Source organism: Sphaeramia orbicularis, chromosome 9 (genome assembly GCF_902148855.1).
Source record: "Sphaeramia orbicularis chromosome 9, fSphaOr1.1, whole genome shotgun sequence".
NCBI lineage: Eukaryota > Metazoa > Chordata > Actinopteri > Kurtiformes > Apogonidae > Sphaeramia > Sphaeramia orbicularis.
Genome location: NC_043965.1, coordinates 56806228 through 56828930, shown reverse-complemented (window position 1 = coordinate 56828930; position 22703 = coordinate 56806228). Strand labels below are relative to the sequence as shown.

Below are 22703 nucleotides of genomic sequence, written 5' to 3'. Positions count from 1 at the left end.
TTGGTCTTGATACCCTCCGGTCTTGGCAGTGTCTTGGTCTTGATACCCTCCGGTCTCTGCAGTGTCTTGGTCTTGATACTCTCCGGTCTTGGTAGTGTCTTGGTCTTGATACTCTCCGGTTCCGGCAGTGTCTTGGTCTTGATACCCTCCGGTCTCAGCAGTGTCTTGGTCTTGATACCCTCCGGTCTCAGCAGTGTCTTGGTCTTGATACTCTCTGGTCTAGGCAGTGTATTGGTCTTGATACCCTCCGGTCTCAGCAGTGTCTTGGTCTTGATACCTTCCGGTCTCAGCAGTGTCTTGGTCTTGATACTTTCTGGTTCCGGCAGTGTCTTGGTCTTGATACCCTCCGGTCCTGGCAGTGTCTTGGTCTTGATACCCTCCGGTCTCAGCAGTGTCTTGGTCTTGATACTCTCCTGTCCTGGCAGTGTCTTGGTCTTGATACCCTCCGGTCTAGGCAGTGTCTTGGTCTTGATACCCTCCGGTCTCAGCAGTGTCTTGGTCTTGATACTCTCCGGTTCCGGCAGTGTCTTGGTCTTGATACTCTCCAGTCCTGGCGATGTCTTGGTCTTGATACCCTCCGGTCTAGGCAGTGTTTGGTCTTGATACCCTCCGATCCTGGCAGTGTCTTGGTCTTGATACCCTCCGGTCTCAGCAGTGTCTTGGTCTTGATACTCACCGGTCTTGGTAGTGTCTTGGTCTTGATACCCTCCGGTCTCAGCAGTGTCTTGGTCTTGATACCCTCCGGTATCAGCAGTGTCGTGGTCTTGATACTCTCCAGTCCTGGCAGTGTCTTGGTCTTGATACCCTCCGGTCTACGCAGTGTCTTGGTCTTGATACCCTCCGGTCCTGGCAGTGTCTTGGTCTTGATACCCTCCGGTCCTGGCAGTGTCTTGGTCTTGATACCCTCCGGTCTCAGCAGTGTCTTGGTCTTGATACTCTCCAGTCCTGGCAGTGTCTTGGTCTTGATACCCTCCGATCCTTGCAGTGTCTTGGTCTTGATACCCACCGGTCTAGGCAGTGTCGTGGTCTTGATACTCTCCAGTCCTGGCAGTGTCTTGGTCTTGATACCCTCCGGTCCTGGCAGTGTCTTGGTCTTGGTACCCTCCGGTCCTGGCAGTGTCGTGGTCATGATACTCTCCGGTCTCAGCAGTGTCTTGGTCTTGATACCCTCCGGTCTTGGCAGTGTCTTGGTCTTGATACTCTCCGGTCTCAGCAGTGTCTTGGTCTTGATACCCTCCGGTCTAGGCAGTGTCTTGGTCTTGATACCCTCTGGTCCTGGCAGTGTCTTGGTCTTGATACCCTCCGGTCTCAGCAGTGTCTTGGTCTTGATACCCTCCGGTCCTGGCAGTGTCTTGGTCTTGATACTCTCCGGTCTTGGTAGTGTCTTGGTCTTGATACTCTCCGGTTCTGGCAGTGTCTTGGTCTTGATACCCTCCGGTCTCAGCAGTGTCTTGGTCTTGATACCCTCCGGTCTCAGCAGTGTCTTGGTCTTCATACTCTCTGGTCTAGGCAGTGTATTGGTCTTGATACCCTCCGGTCTCAGCAGTGTCTTGGTCTTGATACCTTCCGGTCTCAGCAGTGTCTTGGTCTTGATACTTTCTGGTTCCGGCAGTGTCTTGGTCTTGATACCCTCCGGTCCTGGCAGTGTCTTGGTCTTGATACCCTCCGGTCTCAGCAGTGTCTTGGTCTTGATACCCTCCGGTCTCAGCAGTGTCTTGGTCTTGATACTCTCCGGTTCCGGCAGTGTCTTGGTCTTGATACTCTCTAGTCCTGGCGATGTCTTGGTCTTGATACCCTCCGGTCTAGGCAGTGTTCTGGTCTTGATACCCTCCGATCCTGGCAGTGTCTTGGTCTTGATACCCTCCGGTCTCAGCAGTGTCTTGGTCTTGATACTCACCGGTCTTGGTAGTGTCTTGGTCTTGATACCCTCCGGTCTCAGCAGTGTCTTGGTCTTGATACCCTCCGGTCTCAGCAGTGTCGTGGTCTTGATACTCTCCAGTCCTGGCAGTGTCTTGGTCTTGATACCCTCCGGTCTACGCAGTGTCTTGGTCTTGATACCCTCCGGTCCTGGCAGTGTCTTGGTCTTGATACCCTCCGGTCCTGGCAGTGTCTTGGTCTTGATACCCTCCGGTCTCAGCAGTGTCTTGGTCTTGATACTCTCCAGTCCTGGCCGTGTCTTGGTCTTGATACCCTCCGATCCTTGCAGTGTCTTGGTCTTGATACCCTCCGGTCTAGGCAGTGTCGTGGTCTTGATACTCTCCAGTCCTGGCAGTGTCTTGGTCTTGATACCCTCCGGTCCTGGCAGTGTCTTGGTCTTGGTACCCTCCGGTCCTGGCAGTGTCGTGGTCATGATACTCTCCGGTCTAGGCAGTGTCTTGGTCTTGATACTCTCCGGTCTCAGCAGTGTCTTGGTCTTGATACCCTCCGGTCTAGGCAGTGTCTTGGTCTTGATACCCTCTGGTCCTGGCAGTGTCTTGGTCTTCATACCCTCCGGTCTCAGCAGTGTCTTGGTCTTGATACCCTCCGGTCCTGGCAGTGTCTTGGTCTTGATACTCTCTGGTCTAGTCAGTGTATTGGTCTTGATACCCTCCGGTCTCAGCAGTGTCTTGGTCTTGATACCTTCCGGTCTCAGCAGTGTCTTGGTCTTGATACTTTCTGGTTCCGGCAGTGTCTTGGTCTTGATACCCTCCGGTCCTGGCAGTGTCTTGGTCTTGATACCCTCCGGTCTCAGCAGTGTCTTGGTCTTGATACTCTCCGGTTCCGGCAGTGTCTTGGTCTTGATACTCTCCAGTCCTGGCGATGTCTTGGTCTTGATACCCTCCGGTCTAGGCAGTGTTTGGTCTTGATACCCTCCGATCCTGGCAGTGTCTTGGTCTTGATACCCTCCGGTCTCAGCAGTGTCTTGGTCTTGATACTCACCGGTCTTGGTAGTGTCTTGGTCTTGATACCCTCCGGTCTCAGCAGTGTCTTGGTCTTGATACCCTCCGGTATCAGCAGTGTCGTGGTCTTGATACTCTCCAGTCCTGGCAGTGTCTTGGTCTTGATACCCTCCGGTCTACGCAGTGTCTTGGTCTTGATACCCTCCGGTCCTGGCAGTGTCTTGGTCTTGATACCCTCCGGTCCTGGCAGTGTCTTGGTCTTGATACCCTCCGGTCTCAGCAGTGTCTTGGTCTTGATACTCTCCAGTCCTGGCAGTGTCTTGGTCTTGATACCCTCCGATCCTTGCAGTGTCTTGGTCTTGATACCCACCGGTCTAGGCAGTGTCGTGGTCTTGATACTCTCCAGTCCTGGCAGTGTCTTGGTCTTGATACCCTCCGGTCCTGGCAGTGTCTTGGTCTTGGTACCCTCCGGTCCTTGCAGTGTCGTGGTCATGATACTCTCCGGTCTCAGCAGTGTCTTGGTCTTGATACCCTCCGGTCCTGGCAGTGTCTTGGTCTTGATACTCTCCGGTCTTGGTAGTGTCTTGGTCTTGATACTCTCCGGTTCCGGCAGTGTCTTGGTCTTGATACCCTCCGGTCTCAGCAGTGTCTTGGTCTTGATACCCTCCGGTCTCAGCAGTGTCTTGGTCTTCATACTCTCTGGTCTAGGCAGTGTATTGGTCTTGATACCCTCCGGTCTCAGCAGTGTCTTGGTCTTGATACCTTCCGGTCTCAGCAGTGTCTTGGTCTTGATACTTTCTGGTTCCGGCAGTGTCTTGGTCTTGATACCCTCCGGTCCTGGCAGTGTCTTGGTCTTGATACCCTCCGGTCTCAGCAGTGTCTTGGTCTTGATACCCTCCGGTCTCAGCAGTGTCTTGGTCTTGATACTCTCCGGTTCCGGCAGTGTCTTGGTCTTGATACTCTCTAGTCCTGGCGATGTCTTGGTCTTGATACCCTCCGGTCTAGGCAGTGTTCTGGTCTTGATACCCTCCGATCCTGGCAGTGTCTTGGTCTTGATACCCTCCGGTCTCAGCAGTGTCTTGGTCTTGATACTCACCGGTCTTGGTAGTGTCTTGGTCTTGATACCCTCCGGTCTCAGCAGTGTCTTGGTCTTGATACCCTCCGGTCTCAGCAGTGTCGTGGTCTTGATACTCTCCAGTCCTGGCAGTGTCTTGGTCTTGATACCCTCCGGTCTACGCAGTGTCTTGGTCTTGATACCCTCCGGTCCTGGCAGTGTCTTGGTCTTGATACCCTCCGGTCCTGGCAGTGTCTTGGTCTTGATACCCTCCGGTCTCAGCAGTGTCTTGGTCTTGATACTCTCCAGTCCTGGCCGTGTCTTGGTCTTGATACCCTCCGATCCTTGCAGTGTCTTGGTCTTGATACCCTCCGGTCTAGGCAGTGTCGTGGTCTTGATACTCTCCAGTCCTGGCAGTGTCTTGGTCTTGATACCCTCCGGTCCTGGCAGTGTCTTGGTCTTGGTACCCTCCGGTCCTGGCAGTGTCGTGGTCATGATACTCTCCGGTCTCAGCAGTGTCTTGGTCTTGATACTCTCCGGTCTCAGCAGTGTCTTGGTCTTGATACCCTCCGGTCTAGGCAGTGTCTTGGTCTTGATACCCTCTGGTCCTGGCAGTGTCTTGGTCTTCATACCCTCCGGTCTCAGCAGTGTCTTGGTCTTGATACCCTCCGGTCCTGGCAGTGTCTTTGTCTTGATACCCTCCGGTCTCAGCAGTGTCTTGGTCTTTATACTCTCCTGTCCTGGCAGTGTCTTGGTCTTGATACCCTCCGGTCTAGGCAGTGTCTTGGTCTTGATACCCTCCGGTCTCAGCAGTGTCTTGGTCTTGATACTCTCCAGTCCTGGCAGTGTCTTGGTCTTGATACCCTCCGGTCTAGGCAGTGTTTTGGTCTTGATACCCTCCGATCCTGGCAGTGTCTTGGTCTTGATACCCTCCGGTCTCAGCAGTGTCTTGGTCTTGATACTCACCGGTCTCGGTAGTGTCTTGGTCTTGATACCCTCCGGTCTCAGCAGTGTCTTGGTCTTGATACCCTCCGGTCTCAGCAGTGTCGTGGTCTTGATACTCTCCAGTCCTGGCAGTGTCTTGGTCTTGATACCCTCCGGTCTACGCAGTGTCTTGGTCTTGATACCCTCTGGTCCTGGCAGTGTCTTGGTCTTCATACCCTCCGGTCTCAGCAGTGTCTTGGTCTTGATACCCTCCGGTCCTGGCAGTGTCTTGGTCTTGATACCCTACGGTCCTGGCAGTGTCATGGTCTTGATACTCTCCGGTCTCAGCAGTGTCTTGGTCTTGATACCCTCCGGTCTTGGCAGTGTCTTGGTCTTGATACCCTCCCGTCTCTGCAGTGTCTTGGTCTTGATACTCTCCGGTCTTGGTTGTGTCTTGGTCTTGATACTCTCCGGTTCCGGCAGTGTCTTGGTCTTGATACCCTCCGGTCTCAGCAGTGTCTTGGTCTTGATACTCTCCGGTCTCAGCAGTGTCTTGGTCTTGATACTCTCTGGTCTCGGCAGTGTCTTGGTCTTGATACCCTCCGGTCTCAGCAGTGTCTTGGTCTTGATACCTTCCGGTCTCAGCAGTGTCTTGGTCTTGATACTTTCTGGTTCCGGCAGTGTCTTGGTCTTGATACCCTCCGGTCTAGGCAGTGTCTTGGTCTTGATACCCTCCGGTCCTGGCAGTGTCTTGGTCTTGATACCCTCTGGTCTCAGCAGTGTCTTGGTCTTGATACTCTCCTGTCCTGGCAGTGTCTTGGTCTTGATACCCTCTGGTCTAGGCAGTGTCTTGGTCTTGATACCCTCCGATCCTGGCAGTGTCTTGGTCTTGATACCCTCTGGTCTCAGCAGTGTCTTGGTCTTGATACTCACCAGTCTCGGCAGTGTCTTGGTCTTGATACCCTCCGGTCTCAGCAGTGTCTTGGTCTTGATACCCTCCGGTCTCAGCAGTGTCGTGGTCTTGATACTCTCCAGTCCTCGCAGTGTCTTGGTCTTGATACCCTCCGGTCTACGCAGTGTCTTGGTCTTGATACCCTCCGGTCCTGGCAGTGTCTTGGTCTTGATACCCTCCGGTCCTGGCAGTGTCTTGGTCTTGATACCCTCCAGTCTCAGCAGTGTCTTGGTCTTGATACTCTCCAGTCCTGGCAGTGTCTTGGTCTTGATACCCTCCGGTCTAGGCAGTGTCTTGGTCTTGATACCCTCCGGTCCTGGCAGTGTCTTGGTCTTGATACCTTCCGGTCCTGGCAGTGTCGTGGTCTTGATACTCTCCAGTCCTGGCAGTGTCTTGGTCTTGATACCCTCCGGTCTCAGTAGTGTCTTGGTCTTGATACTCTCCGGTCTCAGCAGTGTCTTGGTCTTGATACCCTCTGGTCTTGGCAGTGTCTTGGTCTTGATACCCTCCGGTCTCTGCAGTGTCTTGGTCTTGATACCCTCCGGTCTCAGCAGTGTCTTGGTCTTGATACTCTCCGGTTCCGGCAGTGTCTTGGTCTTGATACTCTCCAGTCCTGGCAGTGTCTTGGTCTTGATACCCTCCAGTCTAGGCAGTGTTTTGGTCTTGATACCCTCCGATCCTGGCAGTGTCTTGGTCTTGATACCCTCCGGTCTCAGCAGTGTCTTGGTCTTGATACTCACCGGTCTCGGCAGTGTCTTGGTCTTGATACCCTCCGGTCTCAGCAGTGTCTTGGTCTTGATACCCTCCGGTCTCAGCAGTGTCGTGGTCTTGATACTCTCCAGTCCTGGCAGTGTCTTGGTCTTGATACCCTCCGGTTCTGGCAGTGTCTTTGTCTTAATACCCTCCGGTCCTGGCAGTGTCTTGGTCTTGATACCCTCCGGTCCTGGCAGTGTCGTGGTCTTGATACTCTCCGGTCTCAGCAGTGTCTTGGTCTTGATACCCTCCGGTCTACGCAGTGTCTTGGTCTTGATACCCTCCCGTCTCTGCAAATGTCTTGGACTTGATACTCTCCGGTCTTGGTTGTGTCTTGGTCTTGATACTCTCCGGTTCCGGCAGTGTCTTGGTCTTGATACCCTCCGGTCTCAGCAGTGTCTTGGTCTTGATACTCACCGGTCTAAGCAGTGTCTTGGTCTTGATACTCTCTGGTCTAGGCAGTGTCTTGGTCTTGATACCCTCCGGTCTCAGCAGTGTCTTGGTCTTGATACCTTCCGGTCTCAGCAGTGTCTTGGTCTTGATACTTTCTGGTTCCGGCAGTGTCTTGGTCTTGATACCCTCCGGTCTAGGCAGTGTCTTGGTCTTGATACCCTCCGGTCCTGGCAGTGTCTTGGTCTTGATACCCTCTGGTCTCAGCAGTGTCTTGGTCTTGATACTCTCCTGTCCTGGCAGTGTCTTGGTCTTGATACCCTCTGGTCTAGGCAGTGTCTTGGTCTTGATATCCTCCGGTCTAGGCAGTGTCTTGGTCTTGATACCTTCCGGTCCTGGCAGTGTCGTGGTCTTGATACTCTCCGGTCCTGGCAGTGTCTTGGTCTTGATACCCTCCGGTCTCAGTAGTGTCTTGGTCTTGATACTCTCCGGTCTCAGCAGTGTCTTGGTCTTGATACCCTCTGGTCTTGGCAGTGTCTTGGTCTTGATACCCTCCGGTCTCTGCAGTGTCTTGGTCTTGATACCCTCCGGTCTCAGCAGTGTCTTGGTCTTGATACTCTCCGGTTCCGGCAGTGTCTTGGTCTTGATACTCTCCAGTCCTGGCAGTGTCTTGGTCTTGATACCCTCCCGTCTCTGCAGTGTCTTGGTCTTGATACTCTCCGGTCTTGGTTGTGTCTTGGTCTTGATACTCTCCGGTTCCGGCAGTGTCTTGGTCTTGATACCCTCCGGTCTCAGCAGTGTCTTGGTCTTGATACTCTCCAGTCTAAGCAGTGTCTTGGTCTTGATACTCTCTGGTCTAGGCAGTGTCTTGGTCTTGATACCCTCCGGTCTCAGCAGTGTCTTGGTCTTGATACCTTCCGGTCTCAGCAGTGTCTTGGTCTTGATACTTTCTGGTTCCGGCAGTGTCTTGGTCTTGATACCCTCCGGTCTAGGCAGTGTCTTGGTCTTGATGCCCTCCGGTCCTGGCAGTGTCTTGGTCTTGATACCCTCTGGTCTCAGCAGTGTCTTGGTCTTGATACTCTCCTGTCCTGGCAGTGTCTTGGTCTTGATACCCTCTGGTCTAGGCAGTGTCTTGGTCTTGATACCCTCCGGTCTAGGCAGTGTCTTGGTCTTGATACCCTCCGGTCCTGGCAGTGTCTTGGTCTTGATACCCTCCGGTCCTGGCAGTGTCGTGGTCTTGATACTCTCCGGTCCTGGCAGTGTCTTGGTCTTGATACCCTCTGGTCTCAGTAGTGTCTTGGTCTTGATACTCTCCGGTCTCAGCAGTGTCTTGGTCTTGATACCCTCCGGTCTTGGCAGTGTCTTGGTCTTGATACTCTCCGGTCTCTGCAGTGTCTTGGTCTTGATACCCTCCGGTCTCAGCAGTGTCTTGAACTTGATACCCTCCGGTTCCGGCAATGTCTTGGTCTTGATACTCTCCAGTCCTGGGAGTGTCTTGGTCTTGATACCCTCCGGTCTAGGCAGTGTCTTGGTCTTGATACCCTCCGATCCTGGCAGTGTCTTGGTCTTGATACCCTCCGGTCTCAGCAGTGTCTTGGTCTTGATACTCACCGGTCTCGGCAGTGTCTTGGTCTTGATACCCTCCGGTCTCAGCAGTGTCGTGGTCTTGATACTCTCCAGTCCTGGCAGTGTCTTGGTCTTGATACCCTCCGGTCTAGGCAGTGTCTTGGTCTTGATGCCCTCCGGTCCTGGCAGTGTCGTGGTCATGATACTCTCCGGTCTCAGCAGTGTCTTGGTCTTGATACCCTCCGGTCTTGGCAGTGTCTTGGTGTTGATACCCTCCGGTCCTGGCAGTGTCTTGGTCTTGATACCCTCGGGTCTAGGCAGTGTCTTGGTCTTGATACCCTCCGGTCCTGGCAGTGTCTTGGTCTTGATACCCTCCGGTCTCAGCAGTGTCTTGGTCTTGATACTCTCCGGTCTAGGCAGTGTCTTGGTCTTGATACCCTCCGGTCCTGGCAGTGTCTTGGTCTTGATACCCTCCGGTCTCAGCAGTGTCTTGGCCTTGATACTCTCCGGTCTAGGCAGTGTCTTGGTCTTGATACTCTCCGGTCTCAGCAGTGTCTTGGTCTTGATACTCACCGGTCTCGGCAGTGTCTTGGTCTTGATACCCTCCGGTCCTGGCAGTGTCTTTGTCTTGATACCCTCCGGTCTAGGCAGTGTCTTGGTCTTGATACCCTCCGGTCCTGGCAGTGTCTTGGTCTTGATACCCTCCGGTCTCAGCAGTGTCTTGGTCTTGATACCCTCCGGTCTAGGCAGTGTCTTGGTCTTGATACCCTCCGATCCTGGCAGTGTCTTGGTCTTGATACCCTCCGGTCTCAGCAATGTCGTGGTCTTGATACTCTCCAGTCCCGGCAGTGTCTTGGTCTTGATACCCTCCGGTCTAGGCAGTGTCTTGGTCTTGATACTCTCCAGTCCCGGCAGTGTCTTGGTCTTGATACCCTCCGGTCCTGGCAGTGTCGTGGTCTTGATACTCTCCGGTCCTGGCAGTGTCGTGGTCTTGATACCCTCTGGTCTCAGTAGTGTCTTGGTCTTGATACTCTCTGGTCTCAGCAGTGTCTTGGTCTTGATAACCTCCGGTCTGGGCAGTGTCTTGGTCTTGATACCCTCCGGTCTCTGCAGTGTCTTGGTCTTGATACTCTCCGGTCTTGGTAGTGTCTTGGTCTTGATACTCTCCAGTTCTGGCAGTGTCTTGGTCTTGATACCCTCCGGTCTCAGCAGTGTCTTGGTCTTGATACTCTCCGGTTCCGGCAGTGTCTTGGTCTTGATACCCTCCGGTGTCAGCAGTGTCTTGGTCTTGATACTCTCCGGTTCCGGCAGTGTCTTGGTCTTGATACTCTCCAGTCCTGGCAGTGTCTTGGTCTTGATACCCTCCGGTCTAGGCAGTGTCTTGGTCTTGATACCCTCCGGTCCTGGCAGTGTCTTGGTCTTGATACCCTCCGGTCTCAGCAGTGTCTTGGTCTTGATACCCTCCGGTCTCAGCAGTGTCATGGTCTTGATACTCTCCTGTCCTGGCAGTGTCTTGGTCTTGATACCCTCCGGTCTAGGCACTGTCTTGGTCTTGATACCCTCCGGTCCTGGCAGTTTCTTGGTCTTGATACCCTCTGGTCCTGGCAGTGTCGTGGTCTTGATACTCTCCGGTCCTGGCAGTTTCGTGGTCTTGATACCCTCCGGTCTCAGTAGTGTCTTGGTCTTGATACTCTCTGGTCTCAGCAGTGTCTTGATCTTGATACCCTCCGGTCTCAGCAGTGTCTTGGTCTTGATACCCTCCGGTCTCAGCAGTGTCATGGTCTTGATACTCTCCTGTCCTGGCAGTGTCTTGGTCTTGATACCCTCCGGTCTAGGCACTGTCTTGGTCTTGATACCCTCCGGTCCTGGCAGTTTCTTGGTCTTGATACCCTCCGGTCCTGGCAGTGTCGTGGTCTTGATACTCTCCGGTCCTGGCAGTTTCGTGGTCTTGATACCCTCCGGTCTCAGTAGTGTCTTGGTCTTGATACTCTCTGGTCTCAGCAGTGTCTTGATCTTGATACCCTCCGGTCTCAGCAGTGTCTTGGTGTTGATACCCTCCGGTCTCAGTAGTGTCTTGGTCTTGATACCCTCCGGTCTCAGTAGTGTCTTGGTCTTGATACCCTCCGGTCTCAGTAGTGTCTTTGTCTCGGTCTAGCAGGTCTTGACTACAACACTATCAAGCATCAAGGAGTGAAACTTCCACTCTTTGACTCCACTGTGGAACATGTACTTTTCCGAGCTTCCATGTGGGTCCGCTGGTACAGTTACATCTGCATCTGATGAGTGATCAGTAATTACAGCTTTCACTCCCGTACTGAACCCCCTACCTGATTGAAAACACCCTCTAATTAGACTTCAGGGGGTTGATTTTCTACAGCATGACAGTGGAGTTGGCAGTCATTGGTAGAATCCTTGTGTTCTCTCAAACCACTTAAAGCCGCGTATGACTTTATCACAGTTTTTTGTTCAAATGTGTCCAACCCCAGTCAGATCCTAATTCTCTCTAGTCCATTAGTCTTTCCGTGCTTCTGCACCTGAACCACTTCCCTCAGGGTGAACCACTTTGTAGATGACTCCATCATAAACACAGTCCACTTGTTTACACAACAAACCCAAACATCACTCAGGCCTTTTCAGAAATTTGGTCACAAAGTGCATTGTGGGAATGGGAGTTCCAGCAGCAGTTTGTCTGTGTGTTGGTGAAGCTGAACCCAAATGTGTCCTTTACCTCCATCCACCGACCACACTAACCCTGGTGGACTGGAGGACTTTACCGTGGACCATCTGGCTCCTTTTCTGGTTCCCACAATACACTTATTAAAAAAAAATTCTGAAAAGGCTCAAGTAATGTTTGGGTTTGTTCTGTACATAAGTGGACTGTGTTTATGATGGAGTCATCTTCAAAGTTGTTCACTGTGAGGGAAGTGATTCAGGTGCAGAAGCACCGACTAACTGATGGATTAGAGAGAATTAGGATCTGACTGGAGTTGGACACATTTGAGCAAAAAAATGTGATGAAAGTCGTGCCGCTTTAAAGTACACAATACTGAAAACTAATTATGACATTTACACTCAATTAGGCTAAAAAAGTCTATGAAGAACCACAGCTTTAACTAGAATTATTCATTTATTTGTTTTGAGCAGAAGAAAAAACTAAACTTCTATGTGTACAAAGAACTAATATCAGAGCAAATACATTAATAGATAAAGGTGATCAAGACAGTATAGTAACTGCCATGTACACTAGTAATAACCAAATATATTCAATAAGTATTCCTCAAAAAGGAGTGAGAAGAAGACTCCTTAAATCCCATCCCCACCTCTCATTTATACAACATAACCCATTACTTTCACTTCCTTAATGATAAAGTTCCATCTGTTTAGAGTTCTAATAATGTCAGTAATAGATAATAAACAGATTAGGAAAACTGATGTCTATTACATATTGTAACTGTCTAAATCACAGGTGTCAAACATGCGGCCCGGGGGCCAAATCTGGCCCCCCCACCAAAGGTTCCATTGTGGCCCTGCAGGATGAAAGTGCATAACTGAACCTGAACAGTCCAGGTTCCACAGACAGACCAATGGGATCTACAGTCAAAAGAACAACACAATAAACCAGAAATAATGACAAACACAAAATGTCTTTGTGAAAAAGTATGTGGAAAAAATGAAAGTGAAAAAAAAAAAAAAAATTACACTGTGAAAATATTTACATTTACAAAACTGTTCTTTCACAATAAAATGCAAATAAATACATAAATAAAAACAGATGAACAACCTGAACTGTGCAGTTTGAACAATATTCTGTCTGTCCCTAAATGTTTGGTGCATTTATGGATCCACTGGATCTGCAGTTGTGTTCAGAAGAACAGATGGAATATTGGAGAAACTGTTCACATTTTAGTTCAAACTCCAACATTTGAACAATATTCTGCCTGTTCCCAAATGTTTATGGAACACTGTGTGGAAATGCACATGTAGAAATAAGAAGTCCAGGCAGAACAGTGTTACAATTGCACTAATTTTTCAAATGAAAGTTCTGTTTTTTCAGGTTATTCACATCTGTTTTGTAAAATGTACAGGGTGGGGAAGCAAAATGTACAATATTTTGAGGCAGGGATTGAAAGACAGTGTATGATCAATTAGTTTATTGAAAGTCATGAGAATTTATTTGCCACAAGAAAATGTCCATAATAGAAAATGTTTTTATTCTATGTGTCCTCCTTCTTTCTCAATAACTGCCTTCACACGCTTCCTGAAACTTGCACAAGTGTTCCTCAGATATTGGGGTGACAACTTCTCCCATTCTTCTTTAATAGTATCTTCCAGACTTTCTGGTAATAGTTTTGCTCATAGTCATTCTCTTCTTTCCATTAGAAACAGTCTTTATGGACACTCCAACTATTTCTGAAATCTCCTTTGGTGTGACGAGTGCATTCAGCAAATCACACACTCTTTGACGTTTGCTTTCCTGATTACTCATATGGGCCAAAGTTTGTGAAAAGGTATGGATAATAGTGTTAGGTATGATTATGACATCAGTATATGTTTGGGTTCAAAACAACTGACGTAGTGTCTGCTGAGCACAACAACAAGCACAAACCAACAAAGGTCACAACGAGCCAAAGGATGGAACGGCCCAGCAGTTAACAATAAGCCCCGCCCTCCCTGTAAAGTGACCAGACCATCCGTTTGTGAAGTGCTTTTAAACTGTGGGTATTTTGACATTGGTTGTGATGCAGATCCAGACTGTTCCACAGTTTCACCCACATACAGACAGACTAAAGCACCTCCTGGTAGTTTGAACCTTAGCTCATGTAAAATGTCCAAAGACTCTAATGCCATAAGTACTCTCTCTAAGTGCAAAAAACCTTTATTTGTGATTTGGTAGTGATTTGTTCAACACTTGAAATAGAATTAACAAGGTATAGTATTTCATAAGGTCATGAATCTTAAATAAGTTGGATTGAATAAACAGGTTATTACTATGTGACATATGGAACACTGATAACTGTTTCCCCACACTTGGATACAATAGGTGAGGTAAGGCAGCACTAAGGAACAACAGAATGTTCTGAGAGCACCATGATCCAAGAACGGCTTTGCTTTATTCATTATTAAGAGGCTTTTTGAAATGTTACTTCTTATATGATATTAAATAGGATATGTTGTAAATGGGGATTATCATATTAGTGTATATAGGAAAAAGGATGTGGGATATTGTTATACTATTATTATTATTATTATTATTATTATTATTATTAGTATTATTATTAGTATTATTAGTATTATTATTAGTAGTATTAGTATTATTATTCATACAAAATAATAATTGCTATATAGTAATCATGAGGAATTAAAATTGGGGGTAGCAGTACATACCTTTTTACTTCTTCCTACTCCTTTTCAAGCATGTATAATTTCATTTGCTTTATTTATCTTATTATTATTATTTATTTATTTATTTATTTATTTATTTATTTATTTATTTTGTTGTGCGTTTGCTTATCAATCATTTATGTACTAGTACTTATATTTCGTTGGTTGATTTTTGTTGATTTCACTGTCTACATGTTCGAAATAAAGATTTCGTTCGTTCATTCATTCATTCATTCATTCATTCATTCATATGTCTGATGTGGGCATTCCATGACAATTTATCAATTAGTACTGCTAAGAATTTATATTCAGTAACACCTTCTAATTGGGCACCGTCTATCTTTATGTGTAATTCTGGGTTACTTTTATGATTATCAATACAGAATTATTAACACAATGTGTGGAAATATCTGTTTGGATGTTAGATTAAAGGTCCCGGTTGTGTTTCAGTCATGTCTGCTGAAGTTAGCATGCTGACTAGCTAGCATGGGCCCATCACGCCTTTAAATACCACTTTGTAAACCTACAGAATTGGTTCTTAAGTTGTTTCAAAAGAAGTTCACAGTAGACAGCGTGCCCTGCATTCCAGTAAACATGCTACCATACTATTTACTGTTCTAGAAAAAAATGTAGTTTGTCTCAATACATAGAATGTCAGACGGAATCCCAGCATCTGGTCCCATTCTGCAGTGTTGACGCCAGCATACTGTTTAGGGTTTGAGGGATGTTCCTTCTCAGAAACCTGTGTGTGAAACCATTTAAGTGGCATTTCATAAAGACAGTTGGATTTTAACAAACAAATATATCTTTGGCAGATATGCAAAAGAAAATTGGAAAGGCACAGTCTTACGAACACTTTTATTTCCATTTGACTGGTGTTGTTTGAGGTCTTCCTTAAATCCTACTTGTCTGTTGAAATAGATTATAGTTCAGTACTTTTGTCTTCAGAACTTCCTGTTCACCAGTAATATGTTTTTTCTTTTTCTCAGTTGTCTGTGCTGCTTATAGAATACACTTTCTATGTAGGTTTTATGCTCACAGTATGAGCTGATAACATTTCAGTCTGTCTGTTTAAAGTATCATGGTATGATTGAAAAAGATGACATCAGAAGTTTACGATATGACAGTTTATGATCTGCGGTTTGTGTAAATGACATAGTCCTCTCTTTACGTGTCTGTGAATGTATTTATTCTGCATTTTTCTAAGTTTGTATTCTGTGTACAGGCCAACGGTGTGTGAAAATGAACTGCAGATTTGGATCAGGGATGGCAGACATCCTTCCATAGATTTACTGATGGGAGAACAAAACCAGTATGTGCCCAACCATACTGAACTCCAGGTATATGCACGCACACGCTCATGCACACAACATCCAAACAAGTCCAGCCAGTCCAGATTATTGAAGCGTGCTACTGTTGACCAGTAAATGGTGTCTCCAAAAACAGTGATATAATGCTAATATAAAGCTTTGATGAAGTCCTTAGCCACATTACCTCAGCTACATTAACTAATGTTAGCATTTTTTTGTATCACATTATACGGTCTGTTAGCTAGTTTGCTAATCAGTGTGTTTATAAGTTACACTTAACTGTTGTCACACGACTTTATGAATTTAGCAAGTAATAAACCTAAATGACTTTGTGGTGTATAACCTTTCACACTTTGATTTACAGTCCAAACACACAGGTGTAAATGATAGGATTCTAAATGGCTGCAGCCCATTCAGATGTATCAGTGTCAGTCCTTGGAATTCTCCGTGCAGGGTCAGTGCTCCTCCTGTTAAACTGAACATGATGGGACTGCTAAACTCATTTCCGAACAGTCACCAGTGGTGGAGACCAAGGTTATTATCGTTAACGAAAACTAACGAAATGACCAAAACTAGAATTGAAAAAAACATTTTCGTTAACTGAAATAAATAAAAACTAGAATTAAAAGAAAAAAACATAACTGAAACTGTATTGTGTGTTTACAAAACTAACTAAAACGGATAAAAATTATGGATAAAATTCCCTTCGTTTTCGTCTTTGTCAATGTTGGATTGACATGCAATTGATTTATTTTGCTCTAGCAATTTTAGCTAGCGGCACCATATGACACTTTTTGCTCCGTCACTTGTGTTCACTTGTGGTTTCCAGTCGTCTTCTGGTCCCCACTCTACCTGGATACATGGAGACTAAAGCAGCAGAGTCCTGTCTGGGATTGATTTGAATATGAGCACAGAGAAGAAGAGAAAAGAGACCACTGAACTACAACTGAACTACAACTGAACTAAAACTGAACTACAACTGAACTACAACTAAAACTAAACTACAACTAAACTACAACTGAACTACAACTAAACTACAACTAAACTACAACTGAACTACAACTGAACTACAACTAAAGTACAACTGAACTACAACTGAACTACAACTAAACTACAACTAAACTACAACTAAAACTAAACTACAACTGAACTACAACTAAACTAAAACTAAACTAAAACTACAACTAAACTAAAACTAAACTAAAACTAAACTACAACTAAACTAAAACTAAGCATTTAGAAAATAATGAAAACTAATAAAAACTATCAAACCTGCTCTAAAAACAAATTAAAATGAACTGAATTAGAGAAAAAAAAGTCCAAACTAAACTAGAATGAAAAATCCAAAACTGTTAGAATCTTGGTGGAGACTATGTGCTTATTTGTTAGAATTTCTTTGTTTAATAAGGAACCAGTAGGAGTTCAGAATGGGCTAAATTAATTTATCTAACACAAATGCACTTATCAGTACAATTTTCCACAATCAGTGATTTCCCTGCAGTCTGTCTGGACACATTTAGGACGTGGACAAAGCAGATGTACGTATGAATGAAATGATGTTGTAGCTTTAGTGATTCTATCTTACTGACATTATTTATTGATCTGTTTTTAGTTAATACATTTTAAGAGGGTGAAGTATGGTTTAAAGTCCAGATCCAACAGTATATGGCCTTACTTTGTGCTCATTTGTTTGTATCCTAAATGTGTCTGTGCTGACACGAGTTACTATAGTTTATTTAATCTCCTTTGAACTGGAGCCACAACCAAAACACACAGTGTTAAGATGTGAAACACCTAATAAAAGCCTGCATACTTTATCAATCACATCCTCTGCTCTTCGTCATCGCATGTAAAAACATAATGTGGCTGCACTTGAAAACGCTTGGCCTTCGGTCCACGCCAAAGTTTTTGCACGTACGGACGGATGACGAACTGATGACCATATCCTGCAGCGAAGGCTGAGGGCAATGATAGAATGAAAACAGAATGGCTTTTGGTCACTCTGAGATATGGTTCTTCAGAATATTGAACAGAAAGTAACGGACGGAGTTGGACCCAGAAATGGGAAATGCTTAATGAGCACATCACAGCTAATTATCTCACTAAACAGTCTGGGTACAACTGGATAGAATGGAACCACTGACAATGTTCTCTGTGACACCAACCCTGCAACATGTCTGCTGTGAAAAACACCAATATGGTCACATGTACCTCTGTCAAAATAAGATGGCAAGGGCCTGAAATGTTAAACTCAAGGCATCAAAATAGCATCCAACAAAACAGTCTATGATCCATACTCGGGCTGAAAGATACACTATATTGCCAAAAGTCTGGTCTCCCCCATCCCAGTCATCAGACTCAGCTGTTCCAGTCCCTTCCATGTCCACAGGTGTATTAAATCCAGCCCTAGGCATGCAGACTGCTTTTACAAACATTTGGGACAGAATGGGTCTCTCTCAGGAGCTCAGTGAATTCCAGCGTGGAACTGTGATAGGATGCCACCTGTGAAACAAATCCAGTGGTGAACTTTCCTGGCTCCTAAATATTCCACAGTCAGCTGTCAGCTGGATTATAAGAAAGTGGAAGTGTTTGGGAACGACGGCAACTCAGCCACGCAGTGGTAGGCCACGGAAACTGACGGAGCGGGGTCAGCGGATGCTGAGGCGCAGAGTGTGAAGAGGTGGACGACTTTCTGCAGAGTCAATGGTACAGACCTCCAAACTTCATGTGTCCTTCAGATTAGCTCCAGAACAGTGCGCACAGAGCTTCATGGAATGGGTTTCCGTGGCCGAGCGGCCGCATCCGAGCCATACATCACCAAGTGCAATGCACAGCGGTGGATGCAGTGGTGTAAAGCACACCACCACTGGACTGTAGAGCAGGGGAGGAGCCTTCTCTGGACTGACCAATCGCACTTCTCCATCTGGCGATCTGACGGACGGGTCTGGGTTTGGCGGTCTCCAGGAGAACGATACTTGTGGGAGCGCATTGTGCCAAGTGTAAAGTTTGGTGGAGGGGGGGTTATGGTGTGGGGTTGTTTTTCAGGAGCTGGGCTGGGCCCCTTAGTTCCAGTGAAAGGAACTGGGAATGCTTCAGCAGACCAAGACATTTGGGACAATTCCATGCTCCCAACTTTGTGGGAACAGTTTGGAGCCGGCCCCTTCCTCTTCCAACATGACTGTGCACCAGTGCACAAAGCAAGGTCCATTTGGACATGGAGGACAGAGTCTGGTGTGGATGAACTGGACTGGCCTGCACACAGTCCTGACCTCAACCCCATAGAACACCTTTGGATGAATTAGAGCGCAGACTGAGAGCCAGGCCTTCTGTCCAACATCAGTGTGGGACCTCACAAATGCGCTTCTGGAAGAATGGTCCAAAATTCCCATGAACACACTCCTAAACCTTGTGGACAGCCTTCCCAGAAGAGTTGAAGCTGTTAGAGCTGCAAAGGGTGGAGCCACGTCAGACTGAACCCATAGACTAGGAATGGGATGGACCTGACATTCATATGGGAGTCAAAGCAGGGGAGGGAATATTTTTGGCAATATAGTGTATATCGTTATCATATCTATATCTAGATATGAACATTCAAGATCTTAATCTTGAATGTTGAATGCAACGATACATGGATCTATGGATCCCACTGCTGCCACAGAAGCTGAGCTGAGCGCCTACATGCAGTCCTCCATAACTGACAACCAAGAGGACCCCCTTCTGTGGCGGAGAACTCACAAAGTCAACTTTCCCGGCTTAGCGACACTAGCTGTGCATGCAGGCCAGCAGCTGTGGCTCAGACAGAAGCTGTAGTGCATCAGGACACAGTGGGAGCTGTGACAGGTCCTGTCTGAAGGCAGACACGGGAACAAGCCAGTGTTCCTGGGACAGAATCTGCAGAAGGTGTGCTGGAACTGCCTCTGTTCTGTGAGGAGCAGATGCATCTTCTGCAAACTCTTCTGTTGTCTTTAGAATAGAACATGTTGCACGTCAGTGCACTGTCAGTGTTTCACCTTCCACCAGCTGCTGCTGGATATATTTGGTATTTCTTGGTAAAGCAGAGCTGCAGTAAAATGTTTGATTTGTCATTTATTTATTGGTACTTTATGTTAATGTTGATGACTGGCAGTGAGTTCTAATGAACTGGGTGGATCTGTCTGGACCTGTGCTAAACTGGTTCAAGACATACTTAGAGAACAGGAAGTACTTTGTGTCATTAGGTAACTTTACATCTGAGCAGACAAGAATTACATGTGGGGTTCCCCAAGGCTCCATCCTGGGGCCTCTTCTGTTTCACATCTACATGCTCCCACTGGTACAGGTTATAAAGAACAACAACAGGCTCTGGGTAAATGCACTGAGGAGATTAATGACTGGATGGGCCACAACTTTCTTCAGCTGAACAAAAACACAACTGAGGTAACTGTCTTTGGGGCCAAAGAGAAACGACTGCAGATCACCACAGAGCTTCAGTCTATAGACCTAAAAAACACCAACCAGGCCAGAAATCTGGGTGTAGTGATGGACTCAGATCTAAATTTCGAAAAACACATCAAGGCAGTCACAAAATCAGCCTACTATCACCTTAAGAACATCTGAAGGATAAAAGATCTGATGTCTCAGCAGGACCTGGAAAAACTAGTCCATGCGTTCATCTTCAGTCGGCTCGATTATTGTAACAGTGTCTTCACAGGTCGACCTAAAAAAATCCATTAGACAACTGCAGCTCATTCAGAACTCTGCTGCTAGAGTCCTCACTAAGACCAGAAAAGTGGACCACATTAGTCCAACTCTGAGCTCCTCCCACTGCCTGCCTGTCCATCAGAGGACAGACTTTACAGTCCTGTTGCTGGTCTATAAAGCTGTGAATGGTTTAGGACCAAAATCCATCAGTGACCTCCTGACCCAGTATGAACCCACCAGACCCCTCAGGTCATCTGGATCCGGTCTGTTGTCAGTTCCCAGAGTCAGAACCAGACCTGCAGAAGCTGCGTTCAGCTTCTGCGCTCCACATGTGTGGAACAAACTTCCAGAAAAGCTCAGATCAGCTGAAAGCCTCAGTTTATTTAAACCCAGGTTCCAGACCCACCTGTTCTCAGTTGCATTTGAACAGAGTTTGGGTTCATCACTTCAGATCTGCACTGTTCCTTTGAAGCTGAAAGTTTTTATCTTTTATCTGCTTGTCTCTTTTATCTGTTTAACCTATTTATCTGATGTTTGTTTGTTTGTTTTCTCATGCCTTCTGCTGTAATGCTTTGAATGTTTCATGTAAAGCTCTTTGAATTGTCTTGGACATGAAATGTGCTGTAGAAATAAAGCTGCCTTGCCTATGAATAAAACTGCACTTTCCACATTCTTTTGTATTATGTTTGTATTTTTCTGAAAAATGCTTGGTTTTCACCGAACCCATGGTCATATCATATCGTATCGATATTGAGATATCTGGCATGAATATCGAGATATGAAGTTTTGTCCACATCGTTCAGCCCTAATCCATACGCACAAAGGAAGTCATGCGCCTCTACGTACGTACAGACACTTCCCCGCTCGGTGCTGGTGTGGGTGGAGGATAGTCTTACAATAGAAGCACAAGCAAGGAAGGGAAGCCAAGTGTCCCACCCACCTCCTCACTCACTCACCCACCCACCTCCTCAGATGTGCAGGACATCATACAAGTGTCTTCTTGTGCTTCTGTCCTCGTTCGCCTTCTGTTTGTCTCACTGTTCTTCTCCACTCTCCTCCTCCTCTCCAATCTACAGGGTGATGGCAGGAGAACTATGATCATCACTGGTCCTAATATGGGGGGTAAGAGCTCCTACATTCGTCAGGTGGCGCTCATCTGTGTCATGGCCCAGGTGGGCTCCTATGTCCCAGCTTCGGAAGCCCGTCTGGGGATACTGGATGGGATCTACACTAGGTATGAAGACATGAACATGTTTCCCAACTGAATAACATTCAAAGTGTGAAATGTTTGATAAAAGTATATGCAGTTCCAAATCCCCAATGTTCTTAGGTTATTTGTTTCCTATATTTTTTTTTGGGTGGGGGTGGGGGTGGGGGGTGTATATAGATAGACCAGGAATTCCATCCATCTGAGATTTTTGACCACCCCATTTCTCAGACACTATTCAGCTGATTCTTTTCAGATTTGACACGTTCTTTCCACTAGGAGAGGTGCAGCACACACTGTCTGATGAGGTTTCACTTTTTGTTTTTTTTGTAATTGGGTCATTTCTCACAGTACAAGGAAGAAAACCACATCTGTGTGTTCCACAGCTCTTTGTGCCAGTCATGATCATTTTAGTTTTCACCTATCTTTTACGGTTTTTCCGTAATGAGCAGATGTTTCGGACCTATTCCAGAGCTCTTTCTGCCTGTCTCTGCAGTCTGAGCACACTCCCCCTAACAGCCTGAACGTCACCGTGGCAACGACAGGTCATTAAGGGTCATTGGAGTCACATTACATTGGTGCAGGGGTAGAGGTAGAATTTAAGAAGGGGGGGCAGATGTAAATACTGACTGAATGAAATGATACTAAATTAGACTGATGCTGCCACCTAGTGGTCCTGCACGGTAACTTGGTCATTTTTTGTCTGATCAGCACCAAACTTGATGTGGTTAATGTTGCTCACAGTTTGAACAAAAGACTGAATCTGGCCCACAGTGCCACCTAGTGGTCCCGCACAGTAACTCAGTAATTTTTGGTCCGATCAGCTCCAAACTTGACCTGGTTGATGTTGTTCCTGCCTCGGACAAAATGACACAGCGATATTGAATCTGATTCACAGCGCCATCTAGTGGTCCCGAAAATTTGTCTTGGCTGTGCGCTGCTTGGGCCTGGACATGCCCCCCCCCCCCCCCCCGACCCCCGACCCCCGTGCCACTCTCACGATTTCCGCGTGTGGAAATTGTCTAGTCATATTCTTCATCTTCCGGACAAGATTTTGCTGATTAATGTGGCCTTGGGCGTTGTGAAGACCCCTGCAAATTATGCATCAAAACATGCGGTTTCATCAGGAATAGTGTGCTATTACTTGTAGTAAAGATTTGTGAATTTTTCGCAGAGTTATTCGCAAAAAACATACGAAAAAAGTCCCATAGGAAGGAATGGGGAGAGGAAAAAATCAGCCAGAAAAGTCCACTTTTTTCCAGACACTACTACTTCACCATACTTTGACCTACAGACTTCATTTAATCTTTAAAACGCAGGCATTTTTGTCCTCTCCGCACAAATGTACTTGTTATGAGGATGGGGTTTACGGTTTTCAATAGGTGAGTCTTCAAAAACCCCTGGGTTGAGTGAAAATTGTCCAAATTTCCTGAGTTAGAATGTGGAAGAGTGGAAGAGCAGTGAAAATTCACCTGAAAATTCTCTGAATAAATCACCCTCCCGGCCAAACGATACATCGCAGGCGAATGATCTTTCCCAAAAACGTAGCCATGGTTCCTGGGCTTCATAATAACCCATGTTTGAAGACCTAGCTCTTTTTAAAGTG

The 22703-nt window shown here is 46.8% G+C and overlaps 1 protein-coding gene across 5 annotated transcripts in view; it reads left to right on the top strand.

The window, feature by feature from the left end:
• The window catches only part of msh3 (mutS homolog 3 (E. coli)), a 200187-nt gene that overhangs the window by 107820 nt on the left and 69664 nt on the right, over positions 1-22703 (top strand). For all 5 annotated transcript variants that reach the window (XM_030142646.1, XM_030142645.1, XM_030142644.1 and 2 more), the window contains 2 exons: positions 15126-15240; positions 20967-21124. In XM_030142646.1, coding sequence (XP_029998506.1) covers positions 15126-15240; positions 20967-21124 — 273 coding nt within the window. The remainder of the gene's footprint in view (positions 1-15125; positions 15241-20966; positions 21125-22703) is intronic.